General features: G+C 45.2%; 1 protein-coding gene across 1 annotated transcript in view; it reads left to right on the forward strand.

Annotated features, from left to right (window-relative positions):
• Positions 1 to 13,807, forward strand: part of SLC1A1 (solute carrier family 1 member 1) — a 79,674-nt gene that overhangs the window by 63,513 nt on the left and 2,354 nt on the right. Inside the window, exons 7-11 of the mRNA XM_077909084.1 lie at positions 1,493 to 1,677; positions 2,747 to 2,854; positions 4,729 to 4,851; positions 5,264 to 5,458; positions 12,720 to 12,854. Of these exons, the coding sequence (XP_077765210.1) occupies positions 1,493 to 1,677; positions 2,747 to 2,854; positions 4,729 to 4,851; positions 5,264 to 5,458; positions 12,720 to 12,854 (746 nt within the window). The remainder of the gene's footprint in view (positions 1 to 1,492; positions 1,678 to 2,746; positions 2,855 to 4,728; positions 4,852 to 5,263; positions 5,459 to 12,719; positions 12,855 to 13,807) is intronic.

Consider the following 13,807-nt stretch of genomic DNA (forward strand, 5'->3'; position numbering starts at 1 on the left):
GACCCTCAGTTCCTCCTTCTACCCGCCTTCACATGGGAAGACTTTTGTGAGCACCCTGCATGAGCTAGGCTTGCTAGGCATCAAGATGCCACTGGTGCAGACAGATCTGCCCTCTGCCCTCAGATGACCAGCAGTGAGCATTGCAATAGGGAGGAACAGGATTCTCTGGGGGCATTTAACAGAAACAAACTAAGCCTTTGGAGGCCATAAAGGAGGAGTAGGGAGTAGGGACTCTCCAGGCAGGGTGGGGCTGCCCAGTGCATGATGACTGGCCTGCTTACACCGTTTTTCTGAAGTGTGCTTTCATCTCCTGGCTGCCTGCCACTCAGGCTGAACTCTCCCTCACCCCACGGCCATCAATTCCATCTCTGTCTGATGCCTGCATCTTGTAGCTTGGCCACGCAGTTAATTACGCACCACCTCGCCATCACTGGTTTGTTTTTCTTACAGTTAATCTTATCTATCTCGCTGTAGTTGAAGACTTACACTGTAGCCAGTGCAGCAAGCACACTCTAGCTGTTTGATCAATACGAATTTGAGCATATCAGATTATAAGTAAAAAATGGCTGGCATACCAGGAGTTTATCAACCATTATAATACTTTATAAACCTGGCTTGTACCACTGAGATTATGTTATCTCCCTGTGAAATCTCGCAGTAAATCTCATGCTGCCCCCACTCGGATTAAGTTTTCTCAGCATCTCATTGCTGTTCTTACCCGGGATCCGGTGAAGGAATGGTTTATAGTAGCAGGCATTTGGTTAATATTTATATCTCTAGGGGATCCCTGGGTGGCTCAGCTGTTTAGCGCCTGCCTTTGGCTTAGGGCGTGATCCTGGAGTCCTGGGATCAAGTCCCACATCGGGCTCCCTGCATGGAGCCTGCTTCTCCCTCTGCCTGTGTCTCTGCCTCTCTCTCTCTCTGTCTCTCATGAATAAATAAATAACATCTTTAAAAAATATATTTATATCTCTAAAGTCCCATTGATCATCCAAGATTAGAGTCAGTAAACAATGTTCCTTTTCTTCACCACCAGGATAAAACAGATAGTAAGATATCCTAAAAATGTTCACCATGGTAAATATTTTGCTCTTCCTTCATTATTAATTCCCATCTTTTTCACACACTCCAAATGTAGCGAAGTTGTTAAAATAACCCTGAAAAGTGCCTTCATTCTAAAGTTCTTGTTAAAAATGCAAGATATCCCAGAATAAGAAATGTTCAAAAGACATCTTCAAGTTTGGATTTTTTGAGAAAAAGGAAAAAAAAAATCACTTCAGTGGCAGAGGGTGGGGGCAGTACAAACTTGATACATGCGTAGGTGGTTTGTTGTTTGTTGTGTTTTTTTTTTCTTCTCCCCAAGTATTGTTGACTCTGATGGGTAGATTACTAGTTTATTATTTTGGCTATTAAATCTTCTCATTTCAGGGCCTCTGCATTCCAACAAAGTTATAATTGTGCATCAATATATTCTCTTGGTTTTGATCCACAGAACAAAACAAAGGAATACAAAGTCGTAGGCATGTATTCAGATGGCATAAATGTCCTGGGCCTGATTGTCTTTTGCCTCGTCTTTGGACTTGTCATTGGAAAAATGGGAGAAAAAGGACAGGTTCTGGTGGATTTCTTCAATGCTCTAAGTGATGCAACCATGAAAATTGTTCAGATCATTATGTGGTGAGTAGATGCCAGTGAATGCCATCTTGCTTCTCCTGACAATTGTCTCCTCAAAATTAGAATACAGAGGCCTGTGTTTCTCCACTGACCTCACCCCAGGAAGGATAAACATGGAATGCTGAGACACTAGAATAGTCAGTAATTCTACATATTACTTAGGAGTTAGTTCACTAACAAGAATCTGCGTATCAGCCATTGTCTTTTCTACCAAAGCCCTTGATCGGCTTGTCCCCAACCAGCATTTATCTAAGAAATAACTCTTAAAATAGTGATTTAAAGGGGCTCTTTACACATCAGAACACAAAGTGCTCTCCTTAGATGAGCATACCAGCGGTGCCACCTACACATCTGCCCCATCCCTGGAAGTATCAAAAAGTCTATCTTTTCTAGGTGATCTCTGCCCCCATTTATCTCATACTGAGTTGACTCAACATTATTTACCCCAAAATGTAGACAATGACAATGACGCAAAAGGTTTAATTATTTCAGCCACTTACTCCCGCTGAACCTCAGCTTCATCATCTGTTAAAAAAAGGGGGGGGGATAATAAATGTCTCCCCCTTGAGCTGGGAGAAGTACATTAAGGGACATGATGTATGTCAAATACTTGACCCAATACCAGGCATGTAATTAGGACTCCAGAAACAGAGCTGTTATGACCACTTCCGCTACTAATTGTATTGCTCGGTTGCTGAATCTACCACCTGGGAAACAAGATGACCGGAGCTAGAAAGAACATGGTGGCCATGTATGGAGGGTCAAGCAAAAGTTGAGATCTGCAGATGGGACCATCCACTGGACATATGTGTACCGGGAGCAAGGCATGGGATATGCACCTGTTTAACCATGTGTGTACATGCACAGGTACTGAACCCTGGCGCCTCAAGCGCCAAGTGTGGTCCACCAGGGCCTGAGGCTGGCACCTTAGCTTTATTGTGTACCAGGTGCTCCTCCCAGCTGAGCGCACATACTGAGCCAGGGGGCATGTCCTGGCTTGTTTTTTGCACAGCAGTCCCACCTCAAGAAGACACCTGATAATGGGAGTGTCTTTGCTCTGCTTGCTTTCTAGTTACATGCCACTTGGCATTTTGTTCCTGATTGCTGGGAAGATCATAGAAGTTGAAGACTGGGAAATATTCCGCAAGCTAGGCCTTTACATGGCTACCGTCCTGAGTGGGTATGTCAGACTTGAGAGAGGGGAAGCAGGAACTGTGTTTGAGCCAATGGATCGCTGCTGAGAAGCTGCATTTCAGTTATAATCGGCTTCTCCCATGTGTGGAGAAAGAGGGGGTTCAGAGATAAGAGAGCAGGGTGGAGGGCTGCCCTTTAACAGCTGTACTGGGGGAGGATCATACTGTGCTAATTGCCAGATCTTGGCAGAACAGCCTGGACCATGGTTTATTGCTGCCTTTATTAGTTGTGTTAAAATCATTTTTGAAACGAGCAAAACCTACTGGTGGCCCCTCTCTTGGCATTCACTTCTCCAAGGATGGAAACTCACCAGACTAGTAAGAATAGCCCACAAGTACCCCAACCCCAAGAAAGAAATCAGGCAGAGCCTAAATGAAATGAGACTCGGGCAAGTAGGAGCAGGTGGCCAGTTGGTTCCAACCCTGTTGATGGGACTGGTAACCACTACCACACTCTGCACCATCAGAGGGTCAGAGAGGATGTTGGGAAAATCTTCAGGCTGGGAGGAATTATGAAAAACAGGGAGGCAGCCTGGGGACAGGTCATTTACTATTTATCTAAGCCCAGTTACTGGTTCCTTGAGGGGAGACAGGGTGGGAAAAGTTAGGAATGGTGCCCCTGGATATCCAGCAGGGGCAGGATACATCACATGTGCTAAGAAATATGGACCAAGGGAATGAATAAACAACATCCAACACTCCCACAGGTCAGTGCCCCCAAACACCCACCTTGAGCAGTGAGCTCACCTGTTGGAACCCAAGTGTCCTGGGGAGTTAATCTGTGTTTACCAAGAGCACAGCCCTGTCAGCCAAGGAGAAGCCTGGATGTCTACAATGGGAGGGCCAATGTCCAATCCCAGGGCCCCAGGGTACAGAAGCAGGGCTTTCCACCCTTCTAGAGGCCAGGACCTGTGTACAGGCAGTGATTTGGCTGAGGCATATCATGCTAAAACACATTTCTGCTTGTTTCTGTTCAATGACCCCTACCATGGTTTCTAAAAGAAAACTAAATTTCTCATAGTTCTTAGCCACAAGCTGGGGATCTAGAAGACCCTCACGATGGACCTCTAGGATCTGTATTTTCAATGGCCATTTCTTCTTATTTCAGTTTTGAATAACTGATCTGTAAACTCTAAGTTGCCCCCTAGAGGCATCTGTTGGCTTGGTCTCATTTTTTAAGTCCCCTGTTTTGCATAACCTGTGTATTTCTACATGAAACAAGGAATCGTTTCAGAAGGCAGGAATAATAAAGAAAAGAGGGTCAGTCCTGAAGAATGATTGTAGGAGGGCAGGGACTTCCTCCTTACTGCATCCTGCCTGCCCTTAGATGGGCACCATCCAGCAGGACGGCAGTGTGGCCCAGGAAACAGAGGGCCTGGGTGTATGGTAAGAATTTATGGTAGAGGTTTATGTGGAGCCATGGAGCTACCATGGATGAAAGGGTCCACTTGACCTGGGAAAGTGAGGGAAGCCTTCCTGGAGTAGGGGGCCCTTGTGCCGAGCCTTAGAAGAGGGATAAGAATTCAGCAGCAAGAGGAAGTGATGTTAGTACCTATTGCAAGAATAGCACATATGGGGCTTGGCAGCATGACATACCTGTTCTGTGAGCTCTGAAATGTGGATGCAGCTACTGGCTTCACTGCTTTGACAAAATACTTCGTTTGCTGAGTCAGTCTCCTAATCCTCAGTGGTTGAATGAAGGACACATATATCCCTGTCCTGCTTTTCATTTTCTCTTGGGTCATTATGAAAATCAAGTGATATATCATGAATTTAAAAAAAAAAAAAAGCTTTTTGGAAAAAAAAGGATTAATATGAGGAGAGGGTATCATCTATGAACCTGCTTCTCTCTCATTCACAGCCTCGCGATCCACTCCATTATCATTCTCCCACTGATCTACTTCATAGTTGTACGGAAGAACCCTTTCCGATTCGCCATGGGAATGGCTCAGGCTCTCTTGACGGCTCTCATGATCTCTTCCAGGTAAATAGAAGAGTGGTGTCTGGGAGGATCTCTGGGCCACACCTAGTCCGCTCTCACTGGCTGCAGTCGAGAGCTGTCCCAGCCACATGCAGCTAATGACACCCCAGCTATAGCTTGTGCGTTTGTAGCCGCCGTTAACTCAAGGAATGACCTCTACATTCTCTGCCCGTGTCCTTAAACATTTCTGCTCCTACTGGGTATTTCTTGCCCTCATGGCATGGCCTGCAGCCCAGGTAGGGGTTACCATGTAACTTGGAGCAGCAGTAGACACGGCACATTCTCATTCCTGGGCCTGCAGAAAATCCCTGCTTTGGGCTCTTGGTTTAGTTTTTGGCACAGAAGCATCTCTTCAGGCCGGGATTGAGCTCTAGCATTCCTAGACCATGGATTCCTTTCTCTTTTTATCACACAGTTCAGCCACACTGCCTGTCACTTTCCGCTGTGCAGAAGAAAAGAACCAAGTGGACAAAAGGATCACTAGGTTTGTGCTGCCCGTGGGAGCTACTATCAACATGGACGGGACTGCACTCTATGAGGCCGTGGCAGCTGTGTTCATTGCGCAGTTGAATGGCCTGGACTTGGGCATTGGGCAGATCATCACCATCAGGTAGGGCACGGGGTCACACTCATGTTCGTTTCTGTTACTGGAATTGTCTCAACTAAAAACCGCCTGTGGGGGTAAGAGATTGATCTCCTGTGAAAGGAGATCAGGAATGGTCCATTGGTAGATTGATTTTCTTGGTCTATAAAGTCCCTTCCCAGGATTAAACACAACTTTATTACAGGAAGTGGAATCATGGCATGCAGGATTTCTCCTTCAGGGTCTGGATAGCCAAAGGCATCACCATTCTTGAGTCAGTACACCCACTGGGTGCTAGGCACACAACAGATGCCAAGAACTCAGGGTTAGATAAGGGCCAGCCCCTGCTTTCAGGGGGCCCCCAGGATATAGGGGGATACAGATAACTAAATAAATGCTGGGGAGTGTGATAAGAACTATTATGGAGGTTCAAGGGCATATGGAGGCACCAGAGAAGGAAGGGAAGGTGAGTAGAGGCTTCCCAGAGAAGGGGAAGTTTTAGTTAAGTCTTAGAAGAGGAATAAAAATTTAGTAAGAAAAGAAGGAACCTAAGAGCTTTTGGGATAGAAGGACTAGCATGTACAGGGGCTCGTGATAACATCATGGCCTAGTTGGAGAGGACACATTATTGGACACACTAGCATAGAGTACAATGTGGAGAACACAGAGGAACAAGCAGGCAGGGATCATCTCATGAAAGGCTTCATGTGAGGCGCCCATGGAAGGAGCTCAGTCTTTCTTTTTTTTTTTTTTTTTTTAATTTATTTTTTTATTGGTGTTCAATTTACCAACATACAGAATAACCCCCAGTGCCCGTCACCCATTCACTCCCACCCCCCGCCCTCCTCCCCTTCCACCACCCCTAGTTCGTTTCCCTGAGTTAGCAGTCTTTACGTTCTGTCTCCCTTTCTGATATTTCCCACACATTTCTTCTCCCTTCCCTTATATTCCCTTTCACTATTATTTATATTCCCCAAATGAATGAGAACATATAATGTTTGTCCTTCTCCGACTGACTTACTTCACTCAGCATAATACCCTCCAGCTCCATCCACGTTGAAGCAAATGGTGGGTATTTGTCATTTCTAATAGCTGAGTAATATTCCATTGTATACATAAACCACATCTTCTTTATCCATTCATCTTTCGTTGGACACCGAGGCTCCTTCCACAGTTTGGCTATTGTGGCCATTGCTGCTAGAAACATCGGGGTGCAGGTGTCCCGGCGTTTCATTGCATTTGTACCTTTGGGGTAAATCCCCAACAGTGCAATTGCTGGGTCATAGGGCAGGTATATTTTTAACTGTTTGAGGAACCTCCACACAGTTTTCCAGAGTGGCTGCACCAGTTCACATTCCCACCAACAGTGTAAGAGGGTTCCCTTTTCTCCGCATCCTCTCCAACATTTGTTGTTTCCTGCCTTGTTAATTTTCCCCATTCTCACTGGTGTGAGGTGGTATCTCATTGTGGTTTTGATTTGTATTTCCCTGATGGCAAGTGATGCAGAGCATTTTCTCATGTGCATGTTGGCCATGTCTATGTCTTCCTCTGTGAGATTTCTGTTCATGTCTTTTGCCCATTTCATGATTGGATTGTTTGTTTCTTTGGTGTTGAGTTTAAGAAGTTCTTTATAGATCTTGGAAACTAGCCCTTTATCTGATATGTCATTTGCAAATATCTTCTCCAATTCTGTAGGTTGTCTTTGAGTTTTGTTGACTGTATCCTTTGCTGTGCAAAAGCTTCTTATCTTGATGAAGTCCCAATAGTTCATTTTTGCTTTTGTTTCTTTTGCCTTCGTGGATGTATCTTGCAAGAAGTTACTGTGGCCGAGTTCAAAAAGGGTGTTGCCTGTGTTCTTCTCTAGGATTTTGATGGAATCTTGTCTCACATTTAGATCTTTCATCCATTTTGAGTTTATCTTTGTGTATGGTGCAAGAGAGTGGTCTAGTTTCATTCTTCTGCATGTGGATGTCCAATTTTCCCAGCACCATTTATTGAAGAGACTGTCTTTCTTCCAATGGATAGTCTTTCCTCCTTTATCGAATATTAGTTGCCCATAAAGTTCAGGGTCCACTTCTGGATTCTCTATTCTGTTCCACTGATCTATGTGTTTTTGTGCCAGTACCACACTGTCTTGATGACCACAGCTTTGTAGTACAACCTGAAATCTGGCATTGTGATGCCCCCAGCTATGGTTTTCTTTTTTAAAATTCCCCTGGCTATTCGGGGTCTTTTCTGATTCCACACAAATCTTAAAATAATTTGTTCTAACTCTCTGAAGAAAGTCCATGGTATTTTGATAGGGATTGCATTAAACGTGTATATTGCCCTGGGTAACATTGACATTTTCACAATATTAATTCTGCCAATCCATGAGCATGGAATATTTTTCCATCTCTTTGTGTCTTCCTCAATTTCTTTCAGAAGTGTTCTATAGTTTTGAGGGTATAGATCCTTTACCTCTTTGGTTAGGTTTATTCCTAGGTATCTTATGCTTTTGGGTGCAATTGTAAATGGGATTGACTCCTTAATTTCTCTTTCTTCAGTCTCATTGTTAGTGTATAGAAATGCCACTGATTTCTGGGCATTGATTTTGTATCCTGCCACACTACCGAATTGCTGTATGAGTTCTAGCAATCTTGGGGTGGAGACTTTTGGGTTTTCTATGTAGAGTATCATGTCATCGGTGAAGAGGGAGAGTTTGAAAACTCAGTCTTTCATAATATGGACAGATTTGCATTTTCAAAGGGTATCATGGAAATATGGCAGATGGACTGGATGGGGGCAGGCCTGTAAGCTAGAAGACTATTTAGGAGACTACTGTAGCAGTCCCAAGTAAAGAATTAAAAGGCCTATATTAGGGGCACCTGGGTGGCTCAGTCAGTTAAGCATCTGCCTTAGGCTCAGGTCATGATCCCAGGTCCTGCAATAGAGCCCCGCGTCAGACTCCCTGCTCCACGGGAAGCCTGCTTCTCCTTCTGCCTCTCCCCTGCCTCCCATTGTGCTCTGTCTCTCAAATAAATAAAAATCCTTAAAAAAAAAAAAAAAGGCTAACAAGCAAGGCACTGTCCCTGAGGATGGAAAAGAGCTAATGAATTCAAGAGGCATCAGATGGATTCAGAGTGAGGAACAGGGGTGGTTAGGATGACCTCCAGGATTGGTGGATGGTTCTGGACTGGTACATGGTGCTTATCAGAACAGAGACTAGTGGAAGAGAAAAGCAAGCCTAGGTGGGAAGATAAAGAGCGTATACTCTTTGTCACATTAAATCTAAAATGCCTTCAGGACATCCAGGTGGAACTCTGCAGTAAAAAATGTGTAGATATGATGTCAGAGGCATCAGCGGGAGGGCAGTCATCAAGCATGTGGTTAGGAGTCCATCATCTGTGTTTGAGTCTTAGCTTCACCATGATTAATCATGACCTTGGCCAAGGTACTTGAATTCTGTACGCTTCTGTTTTCTCACCTGTAAAATGAGGATAATAATAGTACCTACATTTTATGTAAGTAGTGGTAATTAAGTCAGCGCTTGTAAAATGCTTAGAACAGTGTGTCCATAGTGAGTTCCCAGGAGATGATGAGAAGGCTGGGACAATGGGTTTGTGGCAAATAGAAAAGGACTAAGGACTATGCCCTAGAAAATCCCAATATTGGAGGCAGACAGAGGAGGAGAGAGCCAAGAGGGAGACCCAAGAAGGAACAGAAACATAGGAAGAGATCTATGGAATCATCACATCATGGAAACTCAGAGAAGAGAGATTTCCAAGGATGAAATGCTCAACAGAGCCCAATACTGCAAAGAATTCTGCTCATATGGATTGTCTGCTCAAGTAGATGCTAAAAACGTCATTAATGAATTTTTCCAGAGTTGTTGCCCTGAAACAACACTGTTCAAGATGGTAGCCACTAGCCACACACACAGGTTGGACCAAGCAGACATAGGAGGATCCATCATTATAGAACTAGGTTCTGTCATGGAAAATTATACTGGACAGAGCTGCTTTGAAGGGATGGATTGGGTTTAGAGTTAATCCGGAGATTAACTCACCATTCATTCGGTGTAGAGTGGAAGTTTAGGACTAAATTGAGTCCCTAGGCCTACACAAAGTTGAATCTGGCCTTTCCAAGTTAACTCACTCTTACATCCCCAGTACTTGGCACAGGCATATACTCCAGGCAGAAAGTAAGTTCTAACAATGTTCTAATACAGTATATTTTTAAGTCTTCCCCAACCCTAAATCATAAAGTATTTATTGCTATTGGCTTGAAGCTAACTGAAGACAAGTGCCAATTGGACTATTGGCACATCAGCTGGGAAACTATATCTATGCTGCGTGGTCTATAAAAAGTGTCTGTAGCTTAAGAAGCCTGAGCCAAAAGAGCTTGAGTAAAGTCCTATAGGTTGAACAGCGACGAGTATGTTCAAAGTGAAATCTTAAATCATTCCTAAGAAAGCCCCACAGCCACCTGTGGTCCAGCGGTTGTTACTTTGGTTCTTCCAAGTGTCCTTTGCTGCCTCCCTTGCCCTGGCCTGTGGGACCCAGTCTGCCAATTCTTTTGGGTATTTACCACTTTGTGATCAAATCCCTCCCCCTCCCTTAGTCATGAGTTTCTTAGATCTTTCTAACCGTTTTTTGTTGTTGTCGTTAACCTGACTGCTAGACAAATCAACTTTGGGTGGAGAAGCTAAATAATTCACATCAAAACTGTCCCCGTGCTCTGGTGTGTATTTTTTTTAGGATTTTATTTTTAAGTCATCTCAACACCCAACATGGGCTCAAATTCACAACCCCAAAGATAAAGAGTCGCACTGTCTACCAACTGAGCCCGCCAGGCACCCCTGTATCCTTAAATCAGACTCGCTGATAAATAACTACTGGCCCAGAGCCAACAACCACAACTGTGAGGCCCAGAGTGATCATTCACCTAAAATTTAAAATCCTTTCTGGCTCAGCCTGGGACAGAATAATGAAATAATAAACATGACTTTTCCCTTCACGAGTTACAGTGATGGCTCATGTGGCTGATGGTTAAAGAGACCCATAGTTCATCTCCTTCTGTGGTCCGTTTGGCCTGGACATCAAAGAAACGTAGGCGCCATCCACCCAGTCCAAACCCTTTTGTGGTTTTATCGTAATATTCACTAATCAAAGGTTAGGACTGATTGAAAATAGGATGCATATTCTTATAACAAAAGATGATGGCTGGATGTAGGGCCTAGAAAAAGCTTGGAAGAGAAAAGACGTGACAATAGTATGTTGTTTTGTAGCAGTGAGTAGTAATACTGGGGGCAGTAGCTCTGAGAGTAGCACCTGGTGATGTAGCAAAAGTGACATCAGTGTTTTAAGGATATGGTGTGTCCAGCTGCTATACTGGATGCCCTCCATATACTGCCTCACTTCATCTTTGTGACGCCCTGTGAAGTAGACACATTCTCCCCATCCGACCTGAAGAACTGAGATTCAGAGGGAGCCTGCCTAAGGACATGCTGCTACTGGAAACAGCACAGCCAGGTCTTTCTGATGCTAAAATCTCTACTGGCTTCAGTTCACACCCCAGGCCAGCCTGGATGGGACCCAAGCCAAGTATCCTGTCTGAAAACTAGATCTCAATGCTTAGAAATAACTCCCTACCAATGGTTGTTGTGTATTCTTCTGTGAAAACCCTCTAAAGACAAAATAGAATATATTCAAGTAGAAGGAACAGGTTTTCATATTTCTCCCCCACCTGAAGAATTATAGTTCCCAGGCTCAGACCAAAGCCAGTCAAATGGCTGAAGTTCAGAAAGCAAGGTCAAGGCTGAAGGGCAGGGTTTTCTTTGACAAAATGGGGTTTGAGTTTCAAGCCCAGCCACAGGCTATAGGGATGTGGTTAACCCTGATGTGTTGCGGCTTCCAAAAGGGATCAGTGGGCATGGGCACAAATCATGTCTGGCAAAGAAAACCTGCTGTTGCAGTCAGTTTAAATCTTGTTTCAACCAGCATTGAAATAAACTTAGGTTTTCCAAAGATTACTTAAGTCAGAACAGATCTAAAGGATTACATAGGCCTGAAACTTTTCGAGGAATCGGGACACCCCAGAAATCTGTAATTTACTGTAAATTGGTGGCCACAGCCACTGAAGGAAAACACACTTGTCAAAGAAGGCTGGCCTCTGTGTGACCATGCCCTCAGACGCCATCTATAGCACATCATTAGGCAGACGAATGAGTAATAGAATCAGCTTCGTAAGAATTCTGAGGCTCTTTGAGTCCACAAGAATATGGATTTGTGGACAGGATCAGGCATTCTTCTAGTTTAAATGGACAGTTGCTACATCTTCACCTTTCAACCCAGAGGCCTCCTTGGACTCAGGATGAGAACATGCATCCAAAACGTAGAGTGGGCATCCTCTCAAATTTATTCTGATTTGGGGGCTTTTCAGGCCATGGTGAGGGTTTCCTCCAAAATGACCAGATTTAAGTAAGAATGATACTGCTGATGAGAAATTCCACATTCCAAAGAGAAGAATCCCCAGCACCACATTTTATCTGTCCAAGAGGAATCTTTTTAAATACACAGTAAGGACATTCCTTTGACTGCCTCTTCCAGCTCCAGAACTCTCTTCCTTTTGCAAAAAGTGCATCCACTGGCAAAATGGAGCAGTCAGGGGTACACACTTGTACCTCAGACCCGAGGCATTGCTCTTTTTTCTGTGCTGTAAAGGGCAGCCCCAGAGGCCAAGAGTCTTATGATGTCAAGAGAGTGCATAAGACCTGCTTGATCGCCTTCCCATTCCTTCACCTTCACCTGAAATACCCTTCCCGTCTACCTGTATGCCTCCCTCTGACTATCCTTCAAGGCAACATAAATTCCTGGCACATATTAGATGCCAGTTAATGGTTGGCTGGGTGAGTAGATGGCCTCAGGGAGAAAGAAAGGAAAGCCGGCAGAGAGGTAATTGGCACTTATCGTAGTTGATGGATGCATGCATAGGCAGCTGATGCCTGCCACGAATACCCCACTTGGTGAACTCTTGCCTTCCTCTTGAGTAGCCCTCTTACCTATTCTTTGAATGCCACTCAGGCAGCTTTTCATATCCGTGCACTAGAGAGATTTGCCGCATCTCCCCCTGGAAGAAGGTTGACTCCTGCTTTGTCCCCCACAGCTCTCTAATGAGGCAGAGCTGATGCTCAGCAGAGAGCAGATTCGAAGCGGCCAATTTGGGGACACACCAGTAACAGCCACTGGGGCCCCAAAGGGACAAACGGGTGTCTAACGCCTTTTGCACTGGTGTGTTTTGGCTGCAGTGTCACGGCCACGGCTGCCAGCATCGGAGCTGCTGGTGTGCCACAGGCTGGCCTGGTGACCATGGTGATCGTGCTGAGTGCTGTGGGTCTGCCGGCGGAGGATGTCACGCTCATCATCGCTGTTGACTGGCTCCTGTGAGTTGGAATAAATGTACTGCCTTGGCCGGATGAGGAGGCGGGCTTCCCAGCCCTGCAGAATCGGCAGCCTGTCATCATTCTGTCTTCAGATTGTCTAATGAGCCATCTGTTGCTGCTTTAATTTCCCTCTGACCAGGCCATCTGATAATGTGCTTAAAAATTAACTCCTCCTAACTTTGAGCAGTGATTTTTAAAATGCCAGTGATCTCCATTAGCTCATTATACCTGATAATGCTCAAGGATACCAGTCGAGTATGGGAGGAGAGACACACAAAAGAGCAAGGTGAAGAAGCCGGACCCAGACATTCCAAACCATATAGGCTCCCCTCGCCTATCCCAGCCCTGGGTCAGCCTCGTAGATTTAGAACTGCCTGGTTCCAAGGCAGCCCATCTTCCCAAGATCTTCTACATCATCAGGGGTGGTGGCACAAGTAAAGGCTTGGGGGTAAGACAAGCTTAAGTTTGTATCGCCAGGATTCCTTCTCTGCTCCATGTCTTCCTGCCACAGCGTCTTCTCCAAGCCATGTGGGAGTTAAGGCTGGCCGAGGGCGCCACAGAGAGAAGCTACTCCTCAGCTGACCCATGTCTTCTGGGCCTGTGCTCTGCTGTCTCTCTGCTGGCTTGCCCGTACAGTGATGTAATGTGGCAGAGAAATGACAACACCAGGGATGCACAAACACACAGGAACACTTGGATGTACACACATACACTCCCTGTGGCATATATGCCACCCACAGGATCCCCTCACCTTCACCAAGAGAGGCCAGAAATGCACCAAGACAGAGGTTAGGGTAAGAGGCTTGCTCAATTGTGACCCTCCCTCAGCTCCCCCAGAATATCTGCTAAGACTCTATTCACAGATCTTTGGGAGGAGAGGACAGAATTTGGGGAGACGGGCTGGATTCAGGAGGGTCGTTGTGACTTCTGGGGAGCACAGACCCAGGGAACGC

The sequence above is a fragment of the Canis aureus genome, chromosome 1 (genome assembly GCF_053574225.1).
Source record: "Canis aureus isolate CA01 chromosome 1, VMU_Caureus_v.1.0, whole genome shotgun sequence".
In the NCBI taxonomy this organism is placed as follows: domain Eukaryota; kingdom Metazoa; phylum Chordata; class Mammalia; order Carnivora; family Canidae; genus Canis; species Canis aureus.